The sequence below is a fragment of the Alligator mississippiensis genome, chromosome 1 (assembly GCF_030867095.1).
Source record: "Alligator mississippiensis isolate rAllMis1 chromosome 1, rAllMis1, whole genome shotgun sequence".
Lineage (NCBI taxonomy): Eukaryota > Metazoa > Chordata > Crocodylia > Alligatoridae > Alligator > Alligator mississippiensis.
Genome location: NC_081824.1, coordinates 317,279,578 through 317,307,249, shown reverse-complemented (window position 1 = coordinate 317,307,249; position 27,672 = coordinate 317,279,578). Strand labels below are relative to the sequence as shown.

The window sequence follows — 27,672 nt, the reverse complement described above, 5'->3', positions numbered from 1 at the left end:
GACCCTGCAACCTATTACTGGAATGGGGTTTTTACTTCAGGTTGACTGAGCTACTCAGTGAGTGTGTCTACACGTGCAAGCACGTGCGCTTGCAGCAGCTCAAATAGAAGTGGTGCAAATTTGAGCTGGGGCTTTTTGCTTCAGTGCACGTGCTCACACATGCACTTTGTTGTGGAGCAAATTGTGCCACTTGGGGCAAAATAACCCTGCCTGGTTCCTCCCAGATCTGCAGCCAGGGGGAGCTAGAGCCTGCCCACAGCAGTATAAAAAGCTTCCCTGTCCTGCCCCAGCAGTACAAAAAGCTGCTTTGGCAAGTAGCTCAGCACTACTCACTCTCAGGAGCTCCGGGGACACTCCCCCTTGTGCCAGCCAGACTCCTGAAGCAGCCCTAAGAGTTCCCTGCACCCTCTACCTACTGCAGCAGTCTGGCAGTGGTGGCTGCTGCTTGCCTGTGACCTGCTGTGCACCTGCCAGACCTGGATGAAGCATCTGCCCCTCTGGGCCAGCTGCCAGTGGGCTGTGACTGTGGAGTTGGCTTTTGTGCAGCACTACTGCCATGTGTGCCCCTGCCCGGCCATCTGGGCAGCTATCACCCAGAAGATGTTCTGGGTGTGGTGGCCTGCTTTGAACTGTTAAAGCATGTCCTCCTGGCCCCAATTGGCCAGGAGGTCAGCCACAGCCAGCTGGGTCCAAGGTACCAGCTCTGAGCAGGCAGGGTCCTGCCACTGCAGGTAGGGTCCTGCCTAGCAGGAATACTGGTGTTCCCTATTGGAAAACTGAAAAATCCCTGATACAAAAATCCCAAATTGACTCTGTAAAATACCCCAAAATCCATATTCCTCCACACTTAAAGCCTAAGACCACTACAGAGAGAGAGAGAGAGACCACGATCAGTTGGGCAATGTTTTATTGCTATATCTACAGTGTTAAAGCAATTTGGAAGACTACCAGTCTATAATAATAATAATAAAGTGAATTCTAAATACATGTCTTCTGAATTCATGAATACATGAATATATGTTTTGCTGCCCCCTACAGGGGCTACATCCCCCCCCCCAGGGGTTACAGCCCCCCCTCAGAGGCTATTTTCCCCCACAGGGGCCATGGCCCCCCCTCAGGTTATAGCCTCCCCACAGGGGCTACGGGCCCCTGAAGAGCTCACATGCCCCACTCCACTCCAGCTTACTCCCCCAGCCCCTGGAGTGTTTCCCCACCTGGCTCCATCCCCCGCCAGCTCCTGCAGCCCCCCTAGTGGCTGCCCTACCTGGCCCCATCCCCCACTTGCACCCTCAGCTCCCGCTGGCTGCCTCCCCACCCCAGCCTCCGGCACTTAAAAAAAAAAAATGCCTCTACTTACTGAGCAGGGGCTGTGGGGGCTCCAGGGCCTCCTGGCAGAGCCCCCACAGGCAGCACAGATGCTGGGGGTCCAGGGATCAGGGGGGGCTTGGGGCCGGACAGGGAAGGGATCAGGAGGCTGGGGGAGCAGGTGGGGCCAGCAGAGGTCCCCCTCCATGGTCCCCTTCCCCCTCCTCGAGCCCCCCAACCCCTTACTGACTGGCAGTGGAGCCTGGGTCCAGCTCCCCGCTGATGGCACACTGCATGCCCTGAATGGGCAGTCAGTGTGCTTCTGCACTGGGGTGAGGGCTAACCATAGAGATGCTCTGGTAGCTAAAGCATTTTTGTGGAGGACCCAGACTCTGGTTACCTCAGGGCACGGTTCCCCGTGGGGTTTTTTGCAGCCTGGGAAACATTTTCTCATTCCTGCACGTCCCTCTTGCAGCATCTCAAAGGGGTTTGAGACACTGCAAGAGGCACCTGCAGGCTCATCTGGATGCGCCCAGTGGGTGCCTCTACACATGCTATTAGGGGGCAGCAATAAACTGTGGAGTTTATTGCACCCAGGAAGATCCTGGGCATGCGTCTGCATCTGTGCCTGGACCGTAGCACACTGAGTTGGGTTGCAGCAGCCAGGGGCTGCTGCGACTAGGCTCAATGTACTGTGGCGGGGCTGGCTGGGGCATGACAGTGCTGCAGTGCAGGGCTAGCCAGTAGGCAGCCCTCACACTAAAGCACCCTTGTTCTCCAGCCAGCTGGGCAGTGTCTACACATGCACTGCTGTGCACAGAAAAACTCTGCAGCACAGTAGTACTACCCTGCTGCAGAATTTATTAGTTTTGTGTGCCTTAATGGAGGGTGTGTGTAGATGCAGAGATATTTACTGCGCAGTTACTTAGTCAACTGTGTGGTAAATGTCTCATGTAGATGTGCCGAGTCCCTGTTAAATGGGGCATCAACTGGAAATCCCATACAGTTTTCTGGCACTTCAGTACAGAAATCTATCCAGAAGCCTCCTGAGCTAGCTAAGGGAGTTTGAGGGTTCAGATGAATGTCACAGTTCTCTGAAGAACTGATTTGTGGTTCCTTACATTTTTTTGAGTACACAGACCAAAAACAATTTTAAAATTGTACATATTAGGTAAATTATGTTGATTTTTCAGAATTTACTGTGTGAGGGTGCCACTCAATTGTTTTTCTTAATGGTTTATATTCCATTGTATGATATGAGCAGGTCATCCAGGGGACCACGACTTTGTTGCCTCAGTGGGATAAATGTGTCAGTCTCGTTGAAGGAGCGCTCCCTTATGTCGTTGGTAAGATGTTTGTGGATGTCCATTTTCAAGAAGACAAGAGGGGAATGGTAAGTCTGCCTTTTAATTAGTTTCTTTATCCCAGTGGACTAAATTTAATTCAACTTTTAAGAGAAACTTTCCACCAGTAGCACATTGAAAAAGTTACTTGAACAAATAAAAGGCCACAGTGGGAATTTAGTCTGGTGATTCTCTACCACTACAAGTTTTTCAAACACATATAAATGGTTTGAATAAGGGTTAACCAAAACTTGTGATTGCAAGAGAATAAGGGTCCTCAGCATGAGTAAGCTGGCCTAAGCTTTGCAACTGTGTTGATCTGCACTAGTTGAAGACCTTGCCCAAGATTTTTTAGCTGCAAGGGTCTGTTCTGCACAATACAGAATTGCATGTCTGATGGCAATGTGGACTCTTAATATTATTTTCCAGAGAACTGGGCCAGGACAAGGAATCTGTAATTTTGAGAAAGTTCAGATCCAAATATCAGGATCACTCAGGATTTGTGATTCAGATATTTTTAGAGACAAAAGCTTCAACTGTAGTCATCAAGTCAAACCTTCTGTGTAGCACCTGTCATATTTCAACTAGTCATTTCTACTGTGGAGCAAATTATTCTTCTATACTTTTGAGCACAGAGGATACTTTTGGACCTTCATCCATTCTCAGTTTAAAGATACTACATTCTGCTACATTTATTACCAAAGGAAATCCTTTGATTAATTACCCTCAGAATAGGTTGAGATTTATTTTCAGGTTGAACTTTTCTAACTTTAAATTTTAGCTTTAACTCCTAGCTGGTGCATTTTCTTAGTCTTATGCTGGATTGCCAATTGCTAATGTTGGGGAAAAATCACATTTGAATTTACAACTGCTCAAAAGCTTATTGTAGTCCTTGGAAATACTCTAACGGACATTTAATTAGGCCCAGAATCCTGATCTGAAAAAGTTGCCTTGAGTTCATCTTTGGTTTCATCAGCTTCATTTACAGCACCAGGTGTTACCCACTGTCAAAGCAGGAACCCTAATTGGATGAACCAGAGTCAGTAGAGTAATTTCTTTCTTAGACCCTGGATAACTTTTATTATTGTTGAAGGTGTTATCTTTGAATTAGTAAAATGCACATCCAGCTTTTTCAGCAACTTGATTTGTCATTGAGATCATAAAGTATATTACAGTTTTTTGGCAAAGAAATTGCTAATGTTACAAATGACCTGTAGGCCAGATTAAGGAGGAAGGAAAGAAGGGCCATAAGAAATGCAAGTATTTTTGTTACTATTTGAAGATGTGAAGGAATGCAAAGAAAGATGGATTACTGCTTAAATGCAATATAGTTCAAGCATTTCTTAGGTACTGCAGTAAATTTTCCTTAAGGCCAGTTCTAAAAAAAACAACAAAAAACCCACAAGTGTGCATCCTCAGTGTGCCACAGGGCACAAAATTGCTGGCACAGAAGGAAGAGTGTGGAACACTAACTGGGTATGCAGATGCAATAACAGAGGTTAGTTTGACTGAAACCTTTTTAAGTATGGCTATTCAGTCTATTTCGAATAATTCTTTTTTCCACAATTTTTTCCATTTTCTTTCTATTAAACTAGGAGCCCATTCTAATTTCTAGAACATTTCTGCCTTAGCTAAAGGAGTGTCATATCACTGTCCATGATAAGAAAATTGTGAGTTATGGTGTAGCAGAGCGTTTTCAGGTTTTAGACACTGATGCCTCATACCATATTTGCCTTTTCTCTCTTTTATCAAAATATATTATTTGTGTCTAAATATAGCACTAGTTTTGACCTACAGTGTCTGCAGTGTTTCTTACAGCTATGCCTGAGCAATTTCAGTAATAACTTTGATAGTATGAATAGGTTTTTCCTCCACCCCCTACAGCTACAGCTGGTGCATAAAACTTAAATATACACAAGGGTCCAATTGCAGAGCTTGAGTTTGAACTTGCAACCTCCAAGTACAGGGAGTTCACCTCATTAGTGCACTAAGTTAATTGAGTCAGTGTTCTGCCATCAATATTCTTTAAGTTACCTTATTCTCTTGGATGCAGTTTACTGTGAATGTTGACTATTAGGTCATATTTAATGTTGTGCCTATTCTGGTTATCCTACATTGTCTATAAAATATGAGTTATTTAATAAAGAGGGAGCAAAATGACTAATAAATGGATGCCTAATGCTTTTTTCTCTTTATTATTTTCAGACAAATGCACCAAAAAGAAAATCACTCGAAGTTAAAATGTGTCTGATGCATAAATAACAGCTTCGCTGAAAATAATGTTGCTAGTTTGTCTGTTTTGGGGGTGGGGGGGGGGGTTGCTCTCCAAGGACACTTTAAATATACCATATCTACTCATTAACATGTTATATGTCACTGTTACTTGACATTTCCAGCTTTTTAAATTTAATACAGCTGATAAGCATTATATAATGATATGCTTGAAACCTGCAGCTTATTTTGAATGCCTTTTCCTGTCCTGACTCTAGGTCTGATCCAGCCAGCTCCAATGACTTTAATAATTGTTGCCACATTGCCACATTCTCCTAATGTTGTCTTAGTAATTGCCTTCAGTCTCATCTGTTGACACAAGTAAAAATAATTGGCAACAAGTACCTCTTTTGTTCCAGCCGACCAGGATTGGACTGACATTTCTACATTTCTGCCGTAGAAGAATCTCTCTCCCTTTTTTTTCCCCTCTCATTAGGGTTTTTGTGAAAAAAGCATCCCCCTAGTGTCTAAGCATTACTATTCCTACATTTGGAATGTACTTAACAATTTGTGTAGTCATTTATGAAAAGTGCATGAAAAATGCTACCAAAAGCCAGAATGGTGGCAAGTTTTCCCAACTTTGAACAGATGTAAATTACTACCCCAATCAGGCCTGAACTACTGTTTGAGCCATTACTCTTTGTCATAAAACAATATGTACTTATTACATTAGCAGCCTGCATTTAACATTTGATCGGTAAATAATAGAGCCTTTTGCAACTGGGTCATGATACAACCTATCCAAACTGAGGATTTTTCAGTAACTATTTATAAAGTGGTCTATACGCACACATGCACCATAAGTGCAAGAAGGGCATTCTCTTGGGATGAAGTTGCAAGTTACAGTTAGACCATACTAAATCTGTGTAATGTTAAGTGGTGTTAAAGTTAGAATGTGTTGTGAGCACTTGCATGTTAAGGAGTAATGCTGTGTCTTGCTTGCATACCTCTGACTTGCTACCAGAGGGCTGATGAGTAGGAGCATGGCTAGGAACCAGGACACCTGTGCTCCATCCCTGTTCTGGCAGGAGAGGAAGGGGACAGGGATCAGGGATCCTCAAGGATTGCAAATTGCTTGTTTTATCTCCATGGAGCTAACCAAAGTTACCGTAACATGAGCTAAGTAGCACAGACCAGAGTTAACTCTTGCCTCAAGTGGTATAAATTTGAGATGCTCAGAGGGGACTTAGAATGAGTTAGTGAGCCTTAATGTATGAACACTGGCATTTTATGTGCCTTTAGAGTGGTCTAAGTGTAACATGTAACTTCATCCTTGATTGTTCATGGCTGTGTCATGAAAGGAAGGAAGTGAGGAAATCATGTGAGTCAGCTGAAGAGAAGAAAAAAAGACAAATTTGGTGGGACTAAAATACCCAGTGGTTGGGAGGAGGAGAAAGTTAGGTGGGAAGAGAGCAACTTTGGTGTTATAGAGAGGGACAGATATAGTCTCATTCCACCATAAAACAAATTTGGGGTTTTTTTTCCTGGTCAGTCTACCATGACATTCTTTACCGGGGTGAATTTGTCTTGCAGATGGAGGAATTGACTGAAGGCATTCGATGGGCCTTTGTTGATATGTTGGAAAAGGAAAATGACTGGATGGACTCGGAGACAAAGAGGAAAGCTTATGAAAAGGTGAGGATTCATTGGGAAAAATTAAACTGCTTGGTGAAATCCCACTCCATTGAGGTGAAGTGAAATTTTGTCATTGGATTTCAAAGATTTCATAGACATTAGGGGCTGGAAGGGACCTCGTGAGATTGAGTCCAGCCCCCAAATTTTATTGGGGGATTTATTGGGACTAGAATTTTTATTTAGTCTTCATTTACTAATTTATCTGAGAATTTACATAGGCAATCTGTTGACTTGATGCTGAGTAACCGGATTTTCTGTCAAGTTCTGTTTATTTTGTTGCCTCATTCTCTCTATTCCTTTTATATCTTGCATTGTGACTGACATATAGATTGTGAGTTCAGGGTGAAAGCAGCTGTCTTTGTTACTTATCAACGTGCTTTCACAATGGGGTTCTTAGGTACTACCATAATCCAAATGCATAACAGCAATGTAAAACAGCAACAGGAATTTAGGAGGTTCAGTGCTGAGTGCTTTGTAGAATGAGGCTCCAACCTATCATTGGGCATTTGAACAGTCCATGTCTGGCACCTTGTCTACTGTCATTATTGAGGGTCTATCTCTGAAAGTAGTACTTCCAAAAGTGATGTTACTATTGTAGCCAGCCAGCAGTGTCCAAATGCAGTGCCATCATATATGAAAGCATCATTCTTAAGGAGGAGTCTTCCACTCATGATGGTTTATGAACTGTGTGATTACAGATGAAACAGATGTGAGCAAGAACTGCAGGTTTCCTACAACTGCCACTTCATGCCTCTGTTTCTTTTGTGAAGGGGCCTGGGAAGTAAGCTCATCCAAGCATAGCCCAGCACACAGAGCAATGGTTGCAATGGACTAAGGACAGGGCATTCCACCTTATTGGTCAAAATTCAGTTAGGAATCATCATCTCTAAACAGAATTGCATTCAAATGCAACTGACTGTTGTTTCCATCTTGTATGGTTGAACAAAAATAATAGTTTTTTTGATGAAAAAATAGCAGGCTTCAAAACTTTTTGAAGATTCAGATGAAAAGGCTGCTTAAGTCATTTTATCTTAGGAAACTTCAATTCAGCGTGCAACTTGCTTAAATTGTGGTTCATGATACCTTTTGCAAGAACTAATTAGAAACATAGAGAGGGATGAGTGAATCACTCAAAGCCGTGAAGGCAGATCTTAACTAACCTGATGGTAAGTGGAGCACATTGCTTTGGAACCACCAATTATCAACATTTTTTGTTCACTTTCTTAACAAGCCTTTGAAAGTAGTGATCTTAGTTCAATCAAGATATTTGCTTATCTTGAAGTGGGCTAATGCAATTTTTCACCTTTGAAAAATGACAGAAGCTTTTATATCATTTTCCCCCACCACTAAATTTTCTTTAATCTGTTAGCAGAGTTCGCCTTATTTCCCACTTCATTGTATCTCTGGCATTTCTGCTCTTTGCTTTTTATCAGATGAAACAGCAGGCAGAAGAGTAGAGACAATAGGTGCACCTGGTAGAAGAATTGGAAAGTTAATGAGGAAAAAAAAAGTCCATTGTGCTACCGTGGTTAGCAAAAAAAAGTCCATCGTGCTACCGTGGTTAAGGTGCACCACAGTACCAAGAGAATGAAATTCCTAGCATCATGGCAGGCTGCCTTTGACTCTCCAGCCTGAATGACTAGATAACTGTTTACAGCTTGGTCAATGGAGTCAATGGCTTTTCACATGAGCAAGGGTTGAACTTATTCCTCCAGAACCATAGTGAAACACATCAACTGCTCTGCCACCACTTGCCTAGAATATTATTACAGAGCACAATTTTTTAATAAAATAGAAAAAATATATTCACGTTTGGCATCTTGTGTGGTTTCACCAGGTCAGACATAATAGATGTTGTATGACATACAAAGTAAAATGATCTGATATAATAGTGCATGTGTGTATTGTGTGTGTGCATGTGCCTGATTGGAGGTGTTTCTAGAAAGAAAAAAGCCAGATGCTACGTATCTCAAATCCATTTATTCCAAGAATATTTTAAATAACACTTATGAAATAACATATCACACCAAACAGTAATATAATATATTTAAAATTAAGGCCAAAAATATCAGCTCAACGTGAGTATTGACAGAAAAACTAAGGTACCTCCTGATAAAACATTATCTTCTTACTAAAAAAGGGATGCTTGGAGCAAGAGATTCTGGGAGCAAGGTGAGTTTCTAGGAGTGTTCAAATCTTACAATTGTAGGTTTATATTCAAATTTACACATGAAAGCCTAACTTCCGTGTTTGGAAAAGTATGAAGAATAGAGACTTAGTTTTATGGGAATATGGATGGCTTTTTATATGTGGACTCTTGGTGTGTATTATAGTATTTTTCTTGATACATTCTGGTCTGTGCCAAGAACTTTGATTGAACATGTTATAAATACACAATTTATAGAAATGTGAGATTTACTGTGTGGCAGAGCCCAAAAATTTTAATGAGCAGATAACCTTGTTTTATTAAAGCATGATCAATAGTACCCATTATCCCATCAACTCTTTTTTCACTTTAATAAAATAACATATTAAACAAAAAGCTTGGGATTTTGCCTGTATTTAGTTATCGGCTCAATGCACAAAATATTAATCTGTTTGTTGTCTCCTGCTTCCATAGTAGCAATGCAATCCAGTTAGTTTGAATTAGTGTTTGAATTAGTGTTTGAAATGTGGAATATCAGCAGCAAGTTGTGGGGATCTCTCAGGTATCAATTGCAAACATAATGCCCAGCATTATGATAGAGGGAACTGTAACCCTGGGTGTCCCCTCCTTAAGACGAAAGACTGGAAGGAATGACTGGATCTCACTAGCCTGACCTTCTGTTTAATACAGACTGTACAATTTTAGTGAATTACACCTTCACTGAACCCAATTGCAGGTAAATTAATTGTTCTAACTTCTTATGGTACTTAAAGATCACAGGAGATTTTTATTAAAATATGATTACTTGATTAAAGACCACTTTCAGGTTTGGGTGATGAATTCTGTTTATTTGTATTGCCAGCACAGTTCCATTTGATTTTGGTATTCATTTCCTGTGTCTAATAGATGATGATAATACCTAGCTCTTCTACTGTATTTATCTGAATCCAAGACCACTCTGAATTTGAAATTATATACATGGAAAATTTATATATAACAATTAGATGATATACATGGAAAATGCATACATTTGTTCTAATTGTCCATGTATAGAATCTCATTACTGGAGGGTCATCTTAAATTTATCCCCCCTCCACTGCTACAGTGGGGAAAGCAGTGGTAGGGGTGAGGGAGTGAAGGGGCAGATAGTGGAGAGGTAGTAAGGGAGCAGGCAGTAGAGGGGAGGTGGTAGAGGGGCAGGAGGTGGTGGGAAAGGCAGTTTTGAGGCAGGCAGTGGGGGAATCAAGCAGCCTGACCCCTGCCCTTTGCCCACAGCCATACCTTTCCCTCTGCTGCCAGCTCCCTGGCACCTGCCTCCCCACCCCTCTGAGTTGCTGCCACTGCATGAACTGTTCCAAGGTTGGGAGGGGGTGGAATAGGGGGTGGGACATACAAAACATGCCCCAGATTGGAGCATACCCAGAGCCTGCTGGAGGGTAAGTGGATGAGAGATTCAGGGGGGCATGTGTAGGGACAGAAACTATGGGGGTTGCAGGTAGCAGGAGGGCAGAGGTTGTAAAGAGGGGCAGAGGTAGCAGGGACAGAGAGCTGTGGGTGGTGTTTAGAGCCAAAGCCACAGCAGCTGCCTGCCCACATACCATGTCATACTTAAATCTAAGATGAGGGGTTTTTTTCCCTTGGTTAAATGGGGAAAATCCCTTGTCTGGAAATTGCATAGATGTGGTAGTTTTCTCATCAACAGCTCTGAAAGCTACAGTGGAGGTCAAGCCTGGACCCCATTTTACAGATGGGAACAGAGAGGTGAGGAGCCTTAGACAGAAGTCACCCAGGGGCCCAGATGAGTGCTCTGTGTTCTTTGCTGTGCTGCAACCCATAATGATACATCGTTCAGTGTTTCTGGTGCAGATAAACAGCTAAATAACAGCTATTTCCAGAGTTTTACTCTGGAAATGGCTGTTTTTTTACATATCTAGCTTTTCTATATGTAGTTTGTTTAGCTAACTCTTAGAGTCTGCAAGGCACTTTGGGATGAAAGGAGCCATAGAAATGAAGTTATTTTCAACAGTTCTATTTCTGTAGGTCAGTTTTCCATGTCATTTAATACTTCTTTAGTCCATGGGGAGTTTGGTCGCTAGCAGGCTTATTCCTTTATTGGGAAATAAGTACAGTATTAGCGCCTTGCAGAAGCTGTAGGTTGTGATTTTGTTCATGGAAAATGTTTTTAGGAAACTAACATGTTTGGCAGCTGCTGTGAACTTCATGAGCTTAATATACCTTTACATTTTTGTGATTCCACAAGAGACTTGACAGGCTGCAGAGCACTTCAGAGAGGGTAACTGCAGGTCCTACTTTTGCTAGGGAGTCTCAGTTTTGCTAGTTTCCACCTTTTTTACTGCTGTTTGATATTTGGGTGATACCCTGTCACTCCTCTTATGAACCTGACCCAGAACACGGTGGCAGTCCTTTTTGGGGGATTGACCTGCACCTCAGTGAAGTCAACAGAAAGACTACCATTGACCTCAGGGAGCTTTGGATCAGATCCCTACAATAGAACCAGGGCTGTAGATTTGCTTTAGTAGAGCAGTCAGTTCATTCTAAAGGTTGAAATGTTTCACAATATGAGACCAGTCAGGTGACCTTATTACTATCCTAGAAAGTTGTTTGAGCTGGGGCTCGATCCCGATAGAGACCATATATTCCATTGTCCTTGCTGCATCTGATAAGCTCAAACTCCATTATATATTGACCATTTTAGCAAGTGTGAGCTTATGTGGCTTTCTGAACAATTTCCTTGCCTCTGTGTGCTCTGTAAATTCATTTTTTTCTCTCTGGATATTTTGGAATTTAGGTGTGTTTCTTTCCCTCTGGAATAAGATAAAATAATCCAGATAAACTCTTTTAATCATTTCAAAACCTGAGGCTGGAGATATAAATCTAAACCAGCCCCATGGAAAACACCTTACACAGAAAGCAGATTCTAATATGCAGTTCTCTGTTAACTCTCTGGATGGAGCTCATGCTGCTTCCAAAGACTTGAGTGAAGCCAGAGAATATTTGGCACTATGCTTTCCTATACTGTTTTCTTCTTCTTCTCTGTTCAAGTCTTACTTTATTATACTCTATTTGGCTATAGTCAGAGACTGTGTAAGCTGTGCCTGTTAATCCTTTGAATCGTAGAAGGAGACACCTGATTTTTTTTTAACTGACTTTACGTCCTACTCTAAATTTTTCAATTTCATATTGTGAAGCTCATTATGCTTTGTCTGCCCTTTAAGTTCCGCTAAATTATTCAGATGAGTGCGGCTCCAAGGGTGTGCTTAGCACTATTCTTTAGGCATGTGCCAGATGCATTATGTCAGCCATCCAGAAAGATACCTCATCGATAGCTCTCGCACTGGCCCAGCTGTGAGTCACTTTGTAGCCATTGAGAAAGCTGGCAAATATGATGCATGTTGGGGCTGGGGCTGAGAAGGGGGAGAAATCTAACAAGTCTTCTAATGTTGAGCATGCAGATACTAGACTGTTATATCACCCAAATTGTACTGACAGCCGCCTTTTGTTAGGGCATACCTGTAGAGAAAGGAGGGAACCTAAGACTGAAACTACATTGACATGCTTCTTGCAATCAGAATCTTAATTTTTAATATGGTAATTTAGTGTTGCTGCTTTGAAAAGAAAAATACATTGGCAAATCACTGAAAGGAATAAATTGTAATTCTGCTGTGAGGATGGACTAAATTAGTTTATTAATTACTTTTTGTTTTTTCTGAAAAGGCCCTTGTACTACAGCTGAATTGGGGTCTTGAAGGAGAGATTAAAATCTATGTGACAGAAACATGTTTTCGAGCTGCTTGCAAATTTGCTGGAAAATATTTTGCATCTTAAGGAGTTGCTTTGCTAGTTTGCAGGACCAATTTTTTTATTGTTAAGTATGAATGACCAGGCACAGGATCCTGTGTTTGGGTAATAATATGTTTTTTGTAACACTGTTAAACTTTCTAGGTCACAGAGCATGAATCCCAAGGTCACTGTGCATTAATTTTTTGTCCAGTTTATTTGACTGCTGCCTAGTTTTATTTCTCTTTAAGTCTTTTTTTTTTTTTTTTGCAATACTTGTTTGCAGTCTCACCTCCCCAAGTGTGAAAAAAGATACAGCAGAACCAAAGAAAAATACAAACATAATGTGTGTCTTTTGTCTTAGTCTTGAGCAATGAGTGTGGGCTCAGGATATATTACCTGGATCTTGCTCCTACTGGAGTCAATTGCAAAAGTTGCCTTCAGTTTTAAGGTGCAGCATAGGCCAAAAGTCTTTACAAAGTAAATATAATTTAGGGCTAATCTGTACTAGAAAAGAAAACCCCTATTTAAAAAGTCCTTCTAAGCATGGCCTTTATTTTAAGCACACAGATAGTCCCATTTCATCAGTCAGGCTGCTTATGTGCTTAAAATTAAGTCATGCCTAAGCAATGTATTGCATGCCAGTTAATTTATTATAGCTGCACCAATTGTTTTGAATATAGGCTTCCTAGTCAGTGAAAAAAGGCATAATTGTTCTGAAATTGTTTAAAGCTTGTTTCTACAAGTGCCCATCCTAAGCTTATTCCCCACACTGCAAACAAAGTAATTTGTATTATAAAAAAGAAATGCAAAAGTACGTTTGCAGATATAACCAACCCTGGCCTTCAACCCCGTAGCTGAAGTGGAAAAAGATTGGCCATTCAAAACAAAGCTAACAAAGAAACAAAAAACTGCCAAAACCTTTCAGTATGTTGGAAAGTGGAGGCTTTGGATAGAACATGAATGGTAGTCCTTAAACTGAAAGTACTTAACCCCTTCCAGCATTTTCTTTTATGTTTTTTTTTTTTACCACCTACAAAGCAAAACACTTAAAAAATCTTAAGATTCCTTTAGAAACATTAATACATTATGCCATGTTTAGGCCTGTTGACTAACAGCCTTCTTCGCAAAACTAGGAACCAATGGCAGATAGACACATGGTTCCCATTGAAAGTCAGCAGGAGTTAGGTATCAGGTTCCCAGTTTTACTTTTGGAAACTTTTGAATTCAGATCTTACTCCCAGTTTGTGCTTTTAAACACCAGACAGTTCTTCTTCTTCCTATAGTGGAAGCTCAGTTCTGCCTGATCTTTTGTTTCCGTGGAACATTCTGAAACTTCTGTAGTCGAGTGTCACGGAAGTGCTCTGTTTATAGAAATTTGAGATTGAGACCGCACCTGTACTGTAAGAGCCACATCACTGTGGAACCTGATTGCAATATAGTAGTCTCTTGATATGGTTAAAACAGCAGTGGGAGGATGCTGAACCACATTTTAATTGTGCTCCCAAACTGTCCTCAAGTCCTCCAGGATGTTAATTCTTTATTTCTTAGGAGCTATGACCTTAGTTTGGGGTTAAAAGCCCAATTGTTAGTTTGCTCCATCTATGGTAATTGGTGAAAATCATTACCATTCTTTGCCTGCTCCATGATGGTGATGTGAGCAGTGGTCTGCAGTAATGAATCCATCACAGATCTATTTGAACTGAAGATGGGAGTTAAGCAAGGCTGCATCATTGCTCCAACTCTCTTCTTGATATTCCTTATTGTGATGCTGACCACCAACAAGCCTCCAATGTGGAGCTAAACTACCAAACGGATGGCAAGCTATTTAATCTCAACTGTCTCCAGGCCAAAATCAAGACCACCTTGACCTCAGTCAATGACAGGGATCCTGGTTTTCTCTGTTTAAAAATCGCAAATCCTCTGATTAAAATCACAAATTCCTCTGATTAAAAACCCCAAACTGCACGTTTCCATGATTAAAATGAAATGCCTCTATATATAGATATATGGATAGATATAGATAGATATACAAATAGATAGGTATCAGCTGAACACAATGTTTTATTGGTATATTTACAATTTGGAAGCCTACCAGTGCCTCAATCACTATAATAAAATAAATTCTAAATACCTATACATTTTGGTGTTTGATTTTGGGCCTCTCATGATGAAAAATCAGAGCTCCCCCTGCCTGCTTCATCCAGCTGTGGCTGTCCTCCGCACTGCTTTGTGGTGCTGAGCAGCACTGATATGCTGGTGCCCTGCCCATGCCATTGCCCCTTACTCCTGACCCACAGCCCCGCCAGGCCTGCTGGTGTCCCTCACTCCCCATCCACAGCCTGCCAAGCTCTGCTGGTGCCCCTCACTTCCCACCCACAGCCTCCTGCCCCCCAGCCCTGCCAGAGGGGGTCCCCAGGTGCTGGGGATATAGGGCCAGGGACCCAGGTCCACAGCCTCTGCCTGAGCCTCAGCTGCCATCCATAGGAGGCAGCAGCTGCTGCAGGGGAGTGGAGCGTGGAGCCCGTCTTCCCTGCCCCACAGCTGGCATGGCCGGAGCAGACCTGGTGGGAGTGGAGATGGATATGGGATACTTGCTGCAGGTCTGGGCTTCCTCATCCTGCTGCCCTCCCCCCAAGGCCTCTGCAGCCCAGCGGATGAGACCTGGTGTGGCAGGACAGAGTGGTGTTGGGTGGGGAAGCTCAGTGCCACTGCTGGGAGCCCCATGCTGCCATTGTGAGGTGCCCCCTGCCCACCCAGCAGCAGCAAGGAGCAAAACTCTGCGCTGCCACCCCTGCTGTTGCCGGGTGGGCAGGTGGAGCTTTGCCAGGCGGTGTGGGGCTTGTGGCAGTGGCACTGAACTTCCCCATTCTGCTCTGCCCTGCTGTGCTGGGTCCTGCCCACTGGGCTGCAGAGGCCCTGAAGGGAGAACATCAGGGTGGGGATCCCTGAACCCACCCCCACCCTGTGCACAAATCTGAGGGGCATGTGGCCCTCATGGCCCTTCCTGGGAGTGCAAGCAGTTGCAGCCGCCACTCCCCAGATGAGCCACCTAGAGCTCTATCCTGCTCCCTGCTGGGGCCCTGCAGCTGCGTATTCGAGCTCCACACCAAGCCCCATGCACCCCCCCGGCTGGGCAACAGCCCTAGCCCCACCCCTGCCCACTTCCCTCCCTCACTATAGGGGACTCAATCCCTGCCCCCCCAGGCCAGACTTACTTGTGGGAGCTGCTCTCCAGGTTGCCTGGCAGCCATGTGCATGTGTATGTGCGCGCACACACGCTGTGTCCCCTGCCTGAATACCCTCTTCTTGCTTCCCCCAGCCCCTTATAGGCTGGAACTCTGCCAGCCTGCAAGGGGAAACCCATCATTTCCTGTGTTTTTCTCCTTTAAAAGAGGAAAACTGGGTTTTTCTTCTTAACATGAGAAAATCTGGGTTTTACCACATTTTTCTGTGGCAAATAGAAAACCTGGATCCCTGGACCTAGAGCTCTAGTATGCTAATGAAGCTGTAGGAAGCAGATTTTCAGGCAATCATCTACATCTTTACTGAGGCATACAAGAAAATGGGACTGATGCTTAACATTCAGAAGACTAAGGTCCGCCTTCAACAAGCTATTAATGAGCAGTCTCCAGCTTCAGTAATTCAGATTTATGGTAAGACTCTGGAAAACATTGAGTATTTTCTGTACTTTGGAAGCCATCTCTCACAGAAGGCTGACATCAGGAAGAAATCCAATGTCACCTTAAAAATACAAGTGCAGTCTTCAGATGCCTGAGGAAATGGGTATTCGAAGATTGCAAAACCAGATCCAGAACCAAGCTCATGGTTTAGTAAGCAGTTGTGATCCCCACCTTACTGTACATAAATGAGACATGGACAATGTACAGGAGACACTTCAAGTCACTGGAAAAGTATCATCAATGCTGCCTGTGGAAGATCCTTTGAATCTAGTGGGAAGACATGCACAAACATTAGCGCCCTCTTGCAAGCAAACACCATGAGAATTGAGGTAATGATGATCCAGCATCAGTTTCACTGGGCTGGCCACATCATCTGGGTGTCTGATTCCAGACTCCCGAAGCAAGCAGGTTTTATTTGCCCAGCTCAGTCAAGGCATATACTCAAGAGGAGTGGAAAGAAAGCGCTTCAAGGACATCCTCAAGATCAACTTGAAAAAATGTAACATCAACATAAACTCATGGCAGACTGTTGCACAGGACTGCCCCAAATGGAGGAAGTGTCCACTGCAAGGATCTCAGTATTTTGAAACCTTAAAACGACAAGAGATGGAAAAGTGGGAGCAGCCGAAACAGCATGTCACGGACTAAATCAAGAATCCAGAGCCCCGCACCCCACATGGAAACATGTACCCAAATTGCAACAGAGTCTTTTGATCATGGATAAGCCTCGACAGCAATCTCCAGACCCACAGATAAAGCAATCATGGAAGGCAATCGTCCTCGACTGTGAGGGATTGCCAGTGATGATGGTAATTGCATTTCTATGAGGACCACGATCCCATGTGTAAATGCTGCAACCCCCAAGATGGGGCAGGGAGAGTCATGACCTTATTCTTTACATCTGATGAAGTAGACTGTTGCCTATGAAAGGTCATGCTTCTCTAAAACAGGTAGTCTCCTACCATCTTCCTGACCCCTACTTTGAGAGCCATTGCTCTGAGATAAGCACTTTATGCCATTCAGTTCAGTTGTTCTTACAGGGTGGCTAGTCCATTTCATGCTATGTTCATGAATATCAATAGTATAACTAGGGATGCACCAGACGGGTACCTGTCCTGAGCACTAAGTTAGGAGGAGAACTGAAATCATCTTCCCAGCCCTTCAGAGTCCTGGCAGCATGCCGATGCTGGGAACTCCAAAACAGTTCCTGGCTGCAGCTGCTTTAAGGGCAGTACCCAAGGCGGGTAGACTACATGCAGCAGCAACAGCTCAGCTGGGACTGTTAGAAGTTCCCGATGTGTGTAAGGCCTTGGTCTCTTGCCCCTGCTCTCAGAACCATGTGCCAACCCCCTCCCCACTCCAGCAAGGTTTGCCCTGGACACCAACTCTGCTTGTTATGCCACTGATGAATATATGAAGAGAAGAACATTATATGATGCGTGTAAGGCAGGAAGTGAAGAGAACACTGTATTTGTTAGAAGTGATGGAGAAGATTTAGAAAGGTTACTATAATTACCATGCTGGCATTTGGCCAGGGCACTGAGGGTAACTCTTTCCATACATTCTGTGAGGTAGCATTCTGGAAAATGCCAGTGTTAAGGACTACATTTTTCAATTGGCAGATAAAGGGAATGAGATATACTTTCCTTTCAATATGAGAGTATTCTACACATTTTTGCCTTGATTAAAAAGGATTCCTCACACTTTCAGGTCGATTGAGAATACAAACATTTCTTCCCTTTTGCACAAACTTTTATTTTGACCTTAAAGAACAATATCTTTCAAAAAACAAATTTAATTTAATTTAACTTGCTCAGGAAGATGGGGGTTTTGTGTTCAATAACCATAAGAGATGTTCTTCTTTGGCCTGAGATGAAACTAATAGCCATGGCATGTTTTCTTATCTCTTATCTGTGGGGTTAGATTTGCTGCTGTCAGCTTCTCCCTTGTTATCTGGCTGCTGCTACTGCTCAGTCAGTCGTACAGGGATGTCAGTTCCATTAATAACCTGAGCACCATGTAGACAGATAGTGGGAAATAGGTGAAGGGAAAGGAAATTGTATTTAACCCTGATCACTCAGCTGTCATTTTTCAGACCTTCACACAACTCCATAAGGCCTGAGTGGGTGCGTGACATCAAAACACTTGTGACAAATTTCATGCTTAAAACTGAAGGAGAGAGACAGACTAGTCTCTCTCCCTCTATATGTACAAACATTCATACTCACTTGTACACAAAACATACAGGTAAAGCTGGGGATGAATCTGATGCTTTTAGAGGGAGAAAGTCAGGTAAAAGCAGTGATATCCAAATCTAAAACTTACTAAGTCATGTAAAGGGCAAGAAAGCCTTTTTCATTTCTCCAAACCAGAAATTGGTTTAGTTTTAACTCGCATTGTTCTTGCTGTTTCTCTGATGAGTACAACTTTTTTTATAAGGGTATATTTAAGAAAAGGGGATTATTGCCCTCTCCTGCATCTTAACTGATTTTCAGACCTGGTAGGTCATTTTCCTACATGGAGCAGAATTAATGAGGGCAGGGTAAAGTATCTGCTGAGTATAATTTGTTCAATTGCCAAATGCATGCACTTCTGGCTCCCTTGAGCAGAGGTGAAAGCAGGCTGTGTGCAAGAAGAACATTTGAGTAAGACTACTTTACTTCAAGAAGCAACTTTCTTGGGCCTCTGTTTTTTCCAGGACTCGCATATAAGTCTGACAAACCAACTGCTTAAAAAGGCGCTGTCCTGTAGCTCTCTAGACAGCAGATCCCAATTGCTTCTGGATTCTTTGTCATCTGCACTTTACACCAGAGGAGCCCCTATCCCTGTTGTTCTCACCCAGGTTGCTGTAGCACAGGCAGCAGTGGCAGCAGCCAGATGGATCTGCTGCACATGCCTGCACAGGAGCACCTGCCTGCAGCCTTTCCCAATCCAACCTGCTCATGCTTCTCCCAGAAATGGAGATACATGATGCAAGTGGAATGATGTAGGTCTTGCACACCTCTGCTTTTCATAGGAGCATTGTGGGGTGCCAGACTGGGAAGGGCTGCAGCAAGAATGAGAACTCCTGCCTGCTTTAGGCTTATCTGGCATGCAAGGTGGCTCCACCTGGATGTGGTGATGGCAGCAGCGCCTGGTTGAGAGCCACCAAGGTAAGCTGAAGCAAAGCATCAGTGATTCTCAACTAGGGTGCCACCAAATTATAAGAAGTTTTGGTAGGTTCCCTGAGTCTAGAGGCTGAAAACCATTATCCCAATCTAAGGGATGTCTTAGATCTCATCTGTACTTTAAAATTTTGCTGGCATTGCCATGTCAGTACACCTCTAGCTACACCTCCACTCTGTGCATAACTATTCCCACAGAAGAGTGCTTTAGCCACATTGGCTAATGCCGTTCAAGGACATTGTGTAACTGTGCCTTAGAAGGGAACCCTTTGCTCACATGTGCTGTCTCCACTGGGGGAATGATGCCGACAGAATGATATTGGTACAGCTAAACAACTGTAATGTAGTTGAGCCCTTATGTTACATGGTCTGGGAAAGGTGGCTTGCCTATTAACCTTCCTTTTGTTTAGCTGCTCTGCAATGAAAAGGAAGCTGAGAATTGTCTTATGCCACATTGACAAAAAGAGTGTTTCCAACTCACATGTTGCTGTTCTAAAGTCTGTAGGTATAGTAATTATATGGCAGCTCATTCTTTCTCTGGAGAATTTTATACTGGGTGCTTATTTATCTGTTCCTAATGTGCACCATCAGCACCTGGCACAGTAACAGGATCAGTCCTTTGGTGTGGATTCTGGTTTGTTAGTTCATTCACCCAAAAGGGATAATTGCTTGTATTAGGACTTGTCCAGTTAAAAACATCGCTCTTTTTGGTGATGAAGACAAGTTTAAACATGGCTTGATCAGCTAATGGAAGAAGACCAGTCATAGTCAAAGAGGTATGTTGCATATTTCAGACTAGGTTGTGAAGTGCATAGACACTAATGGCAGTTAGGTGCACAACTCCCCTTGACTTTCAATGAGAGTCACATTCCTAACATCTGTTTATGCTTTGGAAAATGTCCACCTCCAGTTTTCCAGCTGCTTTGGTATTTAACTGCATGCCTTGTTTAACTTAAGAGTGAAATGTAAGATACACATTACAGGCCCAATTTTGCAATTTGCATGTGCTTTTGAGTATAGCTGATATTCTCATAATCCTAGCAAGCAGATTTTTTTATATGGAGGTAAACCCTTCAGTAGCAGGAAAATGTTCAGTTTGGGAGTTATTTTCTATCTCTTTTGCAGATAAGATCTTTTTCAGTTCCAAAGTGAACTCTGCTGCAACTTTGGGTGAATCAATTCCTAGAGGACAAGGAAATATGAAGGTACAGGCAGAGTCTTCTCTGTTTGTATTTAAGTCCATGATTCCCACAGAGGTTTGGGGGCAATGTTTCTTAGCCTTTTTAGACACAAGTGCCTCAGAAAATGCCAGCTCTTCATTTTTGAAAAATAAGAGCAGTTTTCTTGTTGCAAACAACTCAAAGACCACAATAAGTCAGAATGTTTGTAACATTATGGATTCCTCTGTGAAAACTTGGAGTTTATCTTGTGAACCATGTTTGCACACCCAGCACTGCTAACTTTTGAGTGATACCCCTAGCAATGAAAGGGTCTCAAGTCGCCCAAGGTGCTGCATCAGCCTGGTTGAAAATTACTGTTTTGGGGGATTGCAAGGGCTGGGTTTGGCTTCAGGGCCTTACAAAGACACAGCCTGATGCAGACTGATGGCTCCTATGACTTTGGAGGGACTAGAGCTATAAAGATGATATTGGATTTCAATCATAAACATAGTGAATTTCTATTCCTTTTCCAGGGGAAAATAACCTTGAAAATGTCAGGTGACTATAAACTGATGCAAACAAAAAGCTACGCTCATAAGACTATATTGCTATGAACTACATATGATTCATAGTCTCCCCCCCCCAGCTGCCAAGATAGAAATGCTTCAGGGTTTCATGGAGCTTGGCACCTGCCTGTGAGGACATGGACCCACTGCTGCCTTCACCTCCTTCTTTTGCTCCCTTTGCCTCTGTGCCCAGATAATGCTGTGTTATGCAGAACCTACAGTTTCCTTTAACACATTGAATTTGCAAAGCCCTGAGGGGCTTTTATGATGTCACTCAATGCAGAGATTTTTGTTAAAGCCGACGTACAAGAGATTGCACAAAAACACGGAGAGAAAATTTGCATAGAGGTGTTCATGTTTCCAGCAATGGGTGGCATGGTAACAATTTGTAGCAGGAGTCAAGCGAGCAGGACTTCTCCTGGTGGCTATTGAGGCTGAGAATAGGTTCCTATTGAAAGGTCCATGTAATGATTACTAGGGTTGTGTGAAATTTCACTGGCAGTTTTGTTTTGACACTGTTTTGACTTGTTTTAAGCTCGAGACAGCGAAATCAAAACGAAACAGAGAGCTTTGAAAAAGCCTTGAAATGGAACAAGGCAAATCAAAACATTTCTGGGGGGGAAGAGTGCTTTCATTATTGACCCTGTAGCTGGCCAGTGACTGTCATCCTTTCCTGAGGTCCCTTCCAATCCCAGTGCTCTTGGGGAAGGATGGAAAAACTGCATAAAAGGCAGCATTGTTTGACCTGCCCTGCTTTCTGCCTTGGTGTCAGTTGAATGAGGGCACACCTTAACACACACACACTGTTACCCACCCATGTCATGAGTGTTGCCTGTCAGCAGCTAGAGGTGCAGGGCCCGAGAACCCAGACTCCCCCTGCACCGATCTCCTTGGCAGCTGGCAGGCTTTGTAGCTGCAGCAGGGGCTAGCAGGCCTGCAGTTTTCATCCCCCTGTGCCCCAAGACAGACACAGTCCCACAAGCACCCATGTCACGAGTTTTGCCTGTCAGCAGCCAGAGGTGCAGGGCCCCAGAACCCAGAAGCCCTGCACCTATCTCCTTGAAAGCCGGCAGGCTTCGTGGCCTCAGCAGGGGCTAGCAGGCCTGCAGTTTTGACCCCGCTGTGGCTTAACACATGTACATAACATGAGTGTTTTGCTTTCAAGACTTTGAGGTGCAGTTTCCCTGAAACCCCTTCACCCATCTCCTGGAAGCTTGGCAGACTTCATGCACTCAGACGGGGCTACCATTCCTGCAAGTTTTGAATCAAAACGAAATTCAAAACAAAATTCAAAACAAAATGGTGTTCCGTTGAAATGTCAAAATGCAAGTGGAAATGGAACAGTGCCATTTCTCACAGCACTAATGATTACCTCAATATGCTAACTATCAAAAGTCCAATTAAAGGTTGGGGGTGAGGGGTTTAAATAACAAACCCTCCTGAATCGGAATTGAAACAAAAAGTATAAGACTATCTGGCTAACTTCAAAAGGACTAATAATAAAAAGGTTGCTTGTTAAAATGAAGCATGCCTTTCTGTAGAGCACATCATCATCTACAGGGACTGGGAACATGCTTTTTCAAAGTACCCAAGTAACATAAAAACCTAAGTCCTATTGCAGGCATTTAGGCTTCTAAGCACAAGGGCTTAAGAAAAATGTACTGCAGTATAAAAGCTGTTGGGGTGGTGGGGGGAGGTTACTGCACCTTATCTGCTCCGAACTAACTGCCTGTGTACATACTCTAAATTTGTGGCAAGTACATGTTAAATTGCAGTAATTTTCTCTTCTTTGACTGCTACTGTAGTTTGGCTTCTACCTATCACTGGGTAAGAGCACAGAGATGGGCAGTTATTCTAGAACAGCTGATATGTAATATAGACCTGCCTCCTTTTACTTCACTGTAAATTGTTCCTGTAGCCATGCTATATTATTACTTAATAAACTTAACCTAGATGGAGCAGGTTCTGTTCTACCTATTGAGCATCTAAGTGAACTTACATACCTAAGTGCAATTCTATTCCAATGTGTTCAAGACCCTGAAAATCAATTCATGCATCTGCTTCTACACACTGTATTCTTATCCTGAGTCACAAAAAAGAAGAAAAGAATCCAGGAAGAGGAGAACCTACCCACCATTTGCATTTAACAGTGTTTCAGGGGCTTGAGCCAGGTGGAACAGAATTGCGCTCGGGCACTTAATCAACTTATGTGCCTATCAGGCTGTCCTCGCTCTGGGATTTCCAGAGCACAATGCAGTGTCTTCCATGGCTCCTTCAGGGCTCTACATGTCCACCTTGTCTTTCATAAGAGATTGTGGCAATATTCTTCAATCCAGTTCCTGAATCAGTCATTTGATTTTGTTCATGGATTTTGTCCCTTTTCATATCATACAGTACATAGAAAAGGCTGACATTTCCTTAGCATGTCTGTTTAAATTCGTTGGACTGCACTTTGAAAATCTATTTCACATTTTTAAAGATGAGATTTTTATTTCTGCTGTTTTGTTTTTGCCTGCTACTATTTTGGTCATTGCTTATTGGCAGAAGCCTTAATGTATCACCCTTTAATTGGAGATTTAATGACCTTAGAGAAGCCAAGGTGCATTTGGAAAGGATGTGGCTATTAGTCTGGCACTTTTAAAATAGCAATTATCATCAACATCATCATCCATCATCATCATAATCCACAGGATTTGTGTCATACTTTCTATCAGCTGATCTCAAAGCATTTTACAAAGGAAGGAAGCACCATGATTCCAATTTTATAGATGGGAGAAACTGAGGTAGAAGGCTAGGGAAAACAAGGAAGTTTGCTCAGGGTCACCCTACTGGGTAATGGCAGCCAAGGACTAGAATCCAATTCATTAACCAAAAAAAGGAATAGTAATAGCTGCAGTTAAAAGCTTTTTCAGTCCATTTAAATAGCCCTAACAGCAGAAAAATTATTGCAACTTTGAGGTTAATAAGGTGTATTATAAAACAAGCTATTTAGCATATAGACGTAGGATAAGACTTAAAAAAAAGTACTCAGACTTGTCAGTCTATTCTTGTCAAGGTCAATGGGAGTTTTATTGTTGACTCCAGCGAGGCAAGAGTTTGAACAGACTCGAGCATCTTTTAAAATCCCATTCATACTGATCTACTGCTTTGTGCCTAGTAATGGTTTTATAACATTCATCACTACCTGGGTACTGAAACTTTTTTTTCTTAAATCTTTAACACTCCAATAAAAGTACCTTTAGTTATTGACTTCCAAAATTATACTTCACCCTGGTAACCAGTAGCCAGCCACTGAGATTTAGGATGAATAGCTGAACCTTCATTTTTGCAAGAAAACTCTCTTTCTGTAGATTTGGCTTTATTTATATTGTCACTGACCAAAGTATATGTGAGTTGGATGTACTGGTTCCCAAAATGAGTTGCTGAGCTCTTCTATATTTGGTACTTTTCAGTTCCAAACCTTTTTCATGTTTCTGTCAGCTGGCATTTGAGCAGAGAATAAACAGATTTAAGATTTGGACCATGTAAGTGGCCTTTGGACCTGTCTAACTATGTTCTCCTTGAAAACATAATAAATCTTTAGTTAGCCCTAGACACCTGGAGAACTAGACTACTGGATGGGAATCAGCTCAGAGTTGCCTTGTGGTTTAAAATACAAAATACAGTTGACTCATTGGAATTGTCCTATTGTTCAAATTTAAAATGACAAGGGATATAGAAAACATAGTTCCAGACATTCTGTATAAATCATAGATGAAGGTATTGCAGGGATGCTTTTCTGGTGTTATGAATATACATGCTTGACACTCATCTCTGTGGTGCTGTACATTATGAAGTCTTTCGTTCTTTTTGCCCATAACCCTGAAGTACATAAATCACACAGCACTTATGATATAGCATCATGTACATCTACAGATTCAGTAGCAGTAGAATGAGTTTGGAACTGGATAACTGCTGATGAGTAGAAATGTGAGGTGGTTGAATTGTACTAATAGACTGATCTAAGAAGTTGGGTCAGTTTTGTATTACTAGGACTTTATAGTTGCTGGTATTCTGTTAACAAATTTAGTGATGCTGCAGGAATAAATGGAATTAACAGAATTAGAACTGGATCCAACTAAAATCTTTGTCCCAAAAATCAGTGTCACTATGACTACTCAGAGAATATTGTCAAACTGACAGCCAAAGGAGACCTCTAGATTATGGGGGACTTTTGTCTGAAATAGGAAAAACAATATTATGTTTGTTGGTTGTGCTTCAGTGCTGAGCAGTGCTATGTGAGGGTGGTGATAAGTTTAGATACCGTGAAAAATATAATTTCTTTCTCTTAACTGCTGCCTTGGTGGAGGCATCCCCTTCTGTTGCATTTCTCACAAACCTGTGCCAATTTTGTTTCAGTACTATTACTTACCATAATGAGGGTGAAGTTACATATTACAATTAGACCATACAGAAACAGTGAAATGTTAAGCAGTGTTTAAGTTACAACAGGTTGTGAGCAAGCACATAGAAATGGTTAATACCATTGCTTGCCTGTACAGCTATGACTTACCATTAGAGGGCTGGTAAGCAGGGGCATGGTTAGGAGCCAGGGCACCTTGGCTCTGTCTCTACTTTGGGGGAAGTAGGGACTGGGCACAATAAATCTTAGGATGCTGGAGGACTACAAATTGCTCTTTTTATCTCTGTGAAGCAGACTGAAGTTACCCTAACATGAGCTAGGTAGCATGACTCAGAGTTAACCCTTGATTGAAGTGGTGTTACTTTGAAATGCTCAGAGGACACTTTGCACGAGTTAACACGTTTTAATTCGTGAATATTGAAGTTTTAAGTGCCCTTATTATGGTCTATAATGTGTGGCTTCACCTAAGACTGAAGCTTTCTTGAATGTGATAGGAATTTGGGGCAGAAAAGTTGTTGGAGGTGTTTAATGTTACCCATGAAGTTTGAAACACTGCATCTCTTGAAACCAATAGGAAATTTGCTATTGACTCTAGTGGGATCAGTATTTTACTCTGAAGCTTGGGACTTTCAGCCAAATATTATGCAAATATAACAATGCTTTTGCAGTAGGCAAGTAGTTTACTTGAACCACATGGTCATCAAAGCATACAAGACCAGAATAAACTGGGATTTATGAAATAGAATGATATAATCATGAAAACTGATGTGCCTAGGTAGGGGAGCCCTATGGCGAGGTTTCTCTTCTTTGCAACAATGTGTGATACTACCTTCAGTATAGTATTATTACTTTAATTACTGAAATATTATTACTGCTGAGCAAATCATTCCCAATAAACAATTCATCTGATAAATGTTGCTATAAATACCATCATGAAGAGATGTGCATTTTACCAAATCTATGGCCATTTTTTGTTTTTCTTTCAGAAGATTTCTCTGTTTGCTGAGTTTATTAAAAGTGGTTCACTTTATGTATTGACACACCAGATAGTTTACACTGGGACTGTGTTTCTGTGGCTATGGACATATATTCATTTGTAGCATAGAAAATGGCCTCAACACTTTAATTTCTCATGAACTGGGGGCAGCTGTTTCTGCCATTATCACCAATGCTGGGGGTGCACACTTGACACAAGGCTCAATGACTGCTCCAACAAGGCTTTATGACAGCTTGATATGGCTGGAAAAGCTGTTAGAGCAGGGAATAGAAGGAAGAGTGGAGGACTCTAGGACACTAGGGGCACTTCTACACGTGATGCTGTGTCGCTGTAGCAACACACTATGGTGATGTAGTGTCTGTAGGTATCTACACGTGACCAGCAGCTACTCCGCCATAGCGATGTGCTCCCCTGGTTTAGTGCGCTGCTATGAAGAAGTAGCTGCTAAAAATAACTGTGCTCTGTGCATACAGCACAGTATGGGCTATAACTGCACCAAAAGGAAGTACTAAATCTCAGCACAGTAACAACATTGCCATAGTGATAGATGTAAATGTGCCTTGGGCGTCTGAGGGACCCCTTATAGAAACACATGTCACATGTGGTGCTACAGAAAAGTTATCTTGGAAAGAGGAATATTTTTGTGGCAGACCTGCTGTTTTGGTGGCACTACAGATGGCATGAACATATGAATGCTCACTTTTGGTGACACTACAAGGGCGCTTGTAGCACTACAGTGTAATGCATGTCTATGGCTTGTGTTGTGATTAGTTGCATAAACCACTTGGTATGTTGTGCTCTCGATCCTAGGATATTACAAGAAGGGAGAAATGACCCACTGTTCCCATCCCCAAAATCTACTAGTTTAGAACATCTAAATAGTGATTAAAAATACAAAGAATAGTAAAGTGCCATGGTGTGAAATCTACTTATTGAAACAAACTCTCTGCTTCTTAGAATCTTAATAAGTTAAGTTTTGATAGTTTAGTGCATATGTTTTATTATTAAATAGACAGGCATAGAAAAACAACTGGTTAAACCTAGCGTTCCAAGCTACTGCAGATACAGCATTATGAACACTAGCTATATTTTGGAGAATCAGCGGTCGACAGAATGAACACGCATCAAAAACCTATCAAAGACAAAAATACACAACTACTGGTGGGCTCACACTTCTCACAAGAAAACCACTCTCTCTCCAA

The 27,672-nt window shown here is 42.3% G+C and overlaps 1 protein-coding gene across 2 annotated transcripts in view; it reads left to right on the top strand.

Annotated features, from left to right (window-relative positions):
* PHEX (phosphate regulating endopeptidase X-linked) overlaps positions 1-27,672 on the top strand; it is a 176,973-nt gene that overhangs the window by 85,603 nt on the left and 63,698 nt on the right. For both annotated transcript variants that reach the window (XM_006260602.4, XM_059720851.1), the window contains 2 exons: positions 2,570-2,698; positions 6,453-6,554. In XM_006260602.4, coding sequence (XP_006260664.1) covers positions 2,570-2,698; positions 6,453-6,554 — 231 coding nt within the window. The remainder of the gene's footprint in view (positions 1-2,569; positions 2,699-6,452; positions 6,555-27,672) is intronic.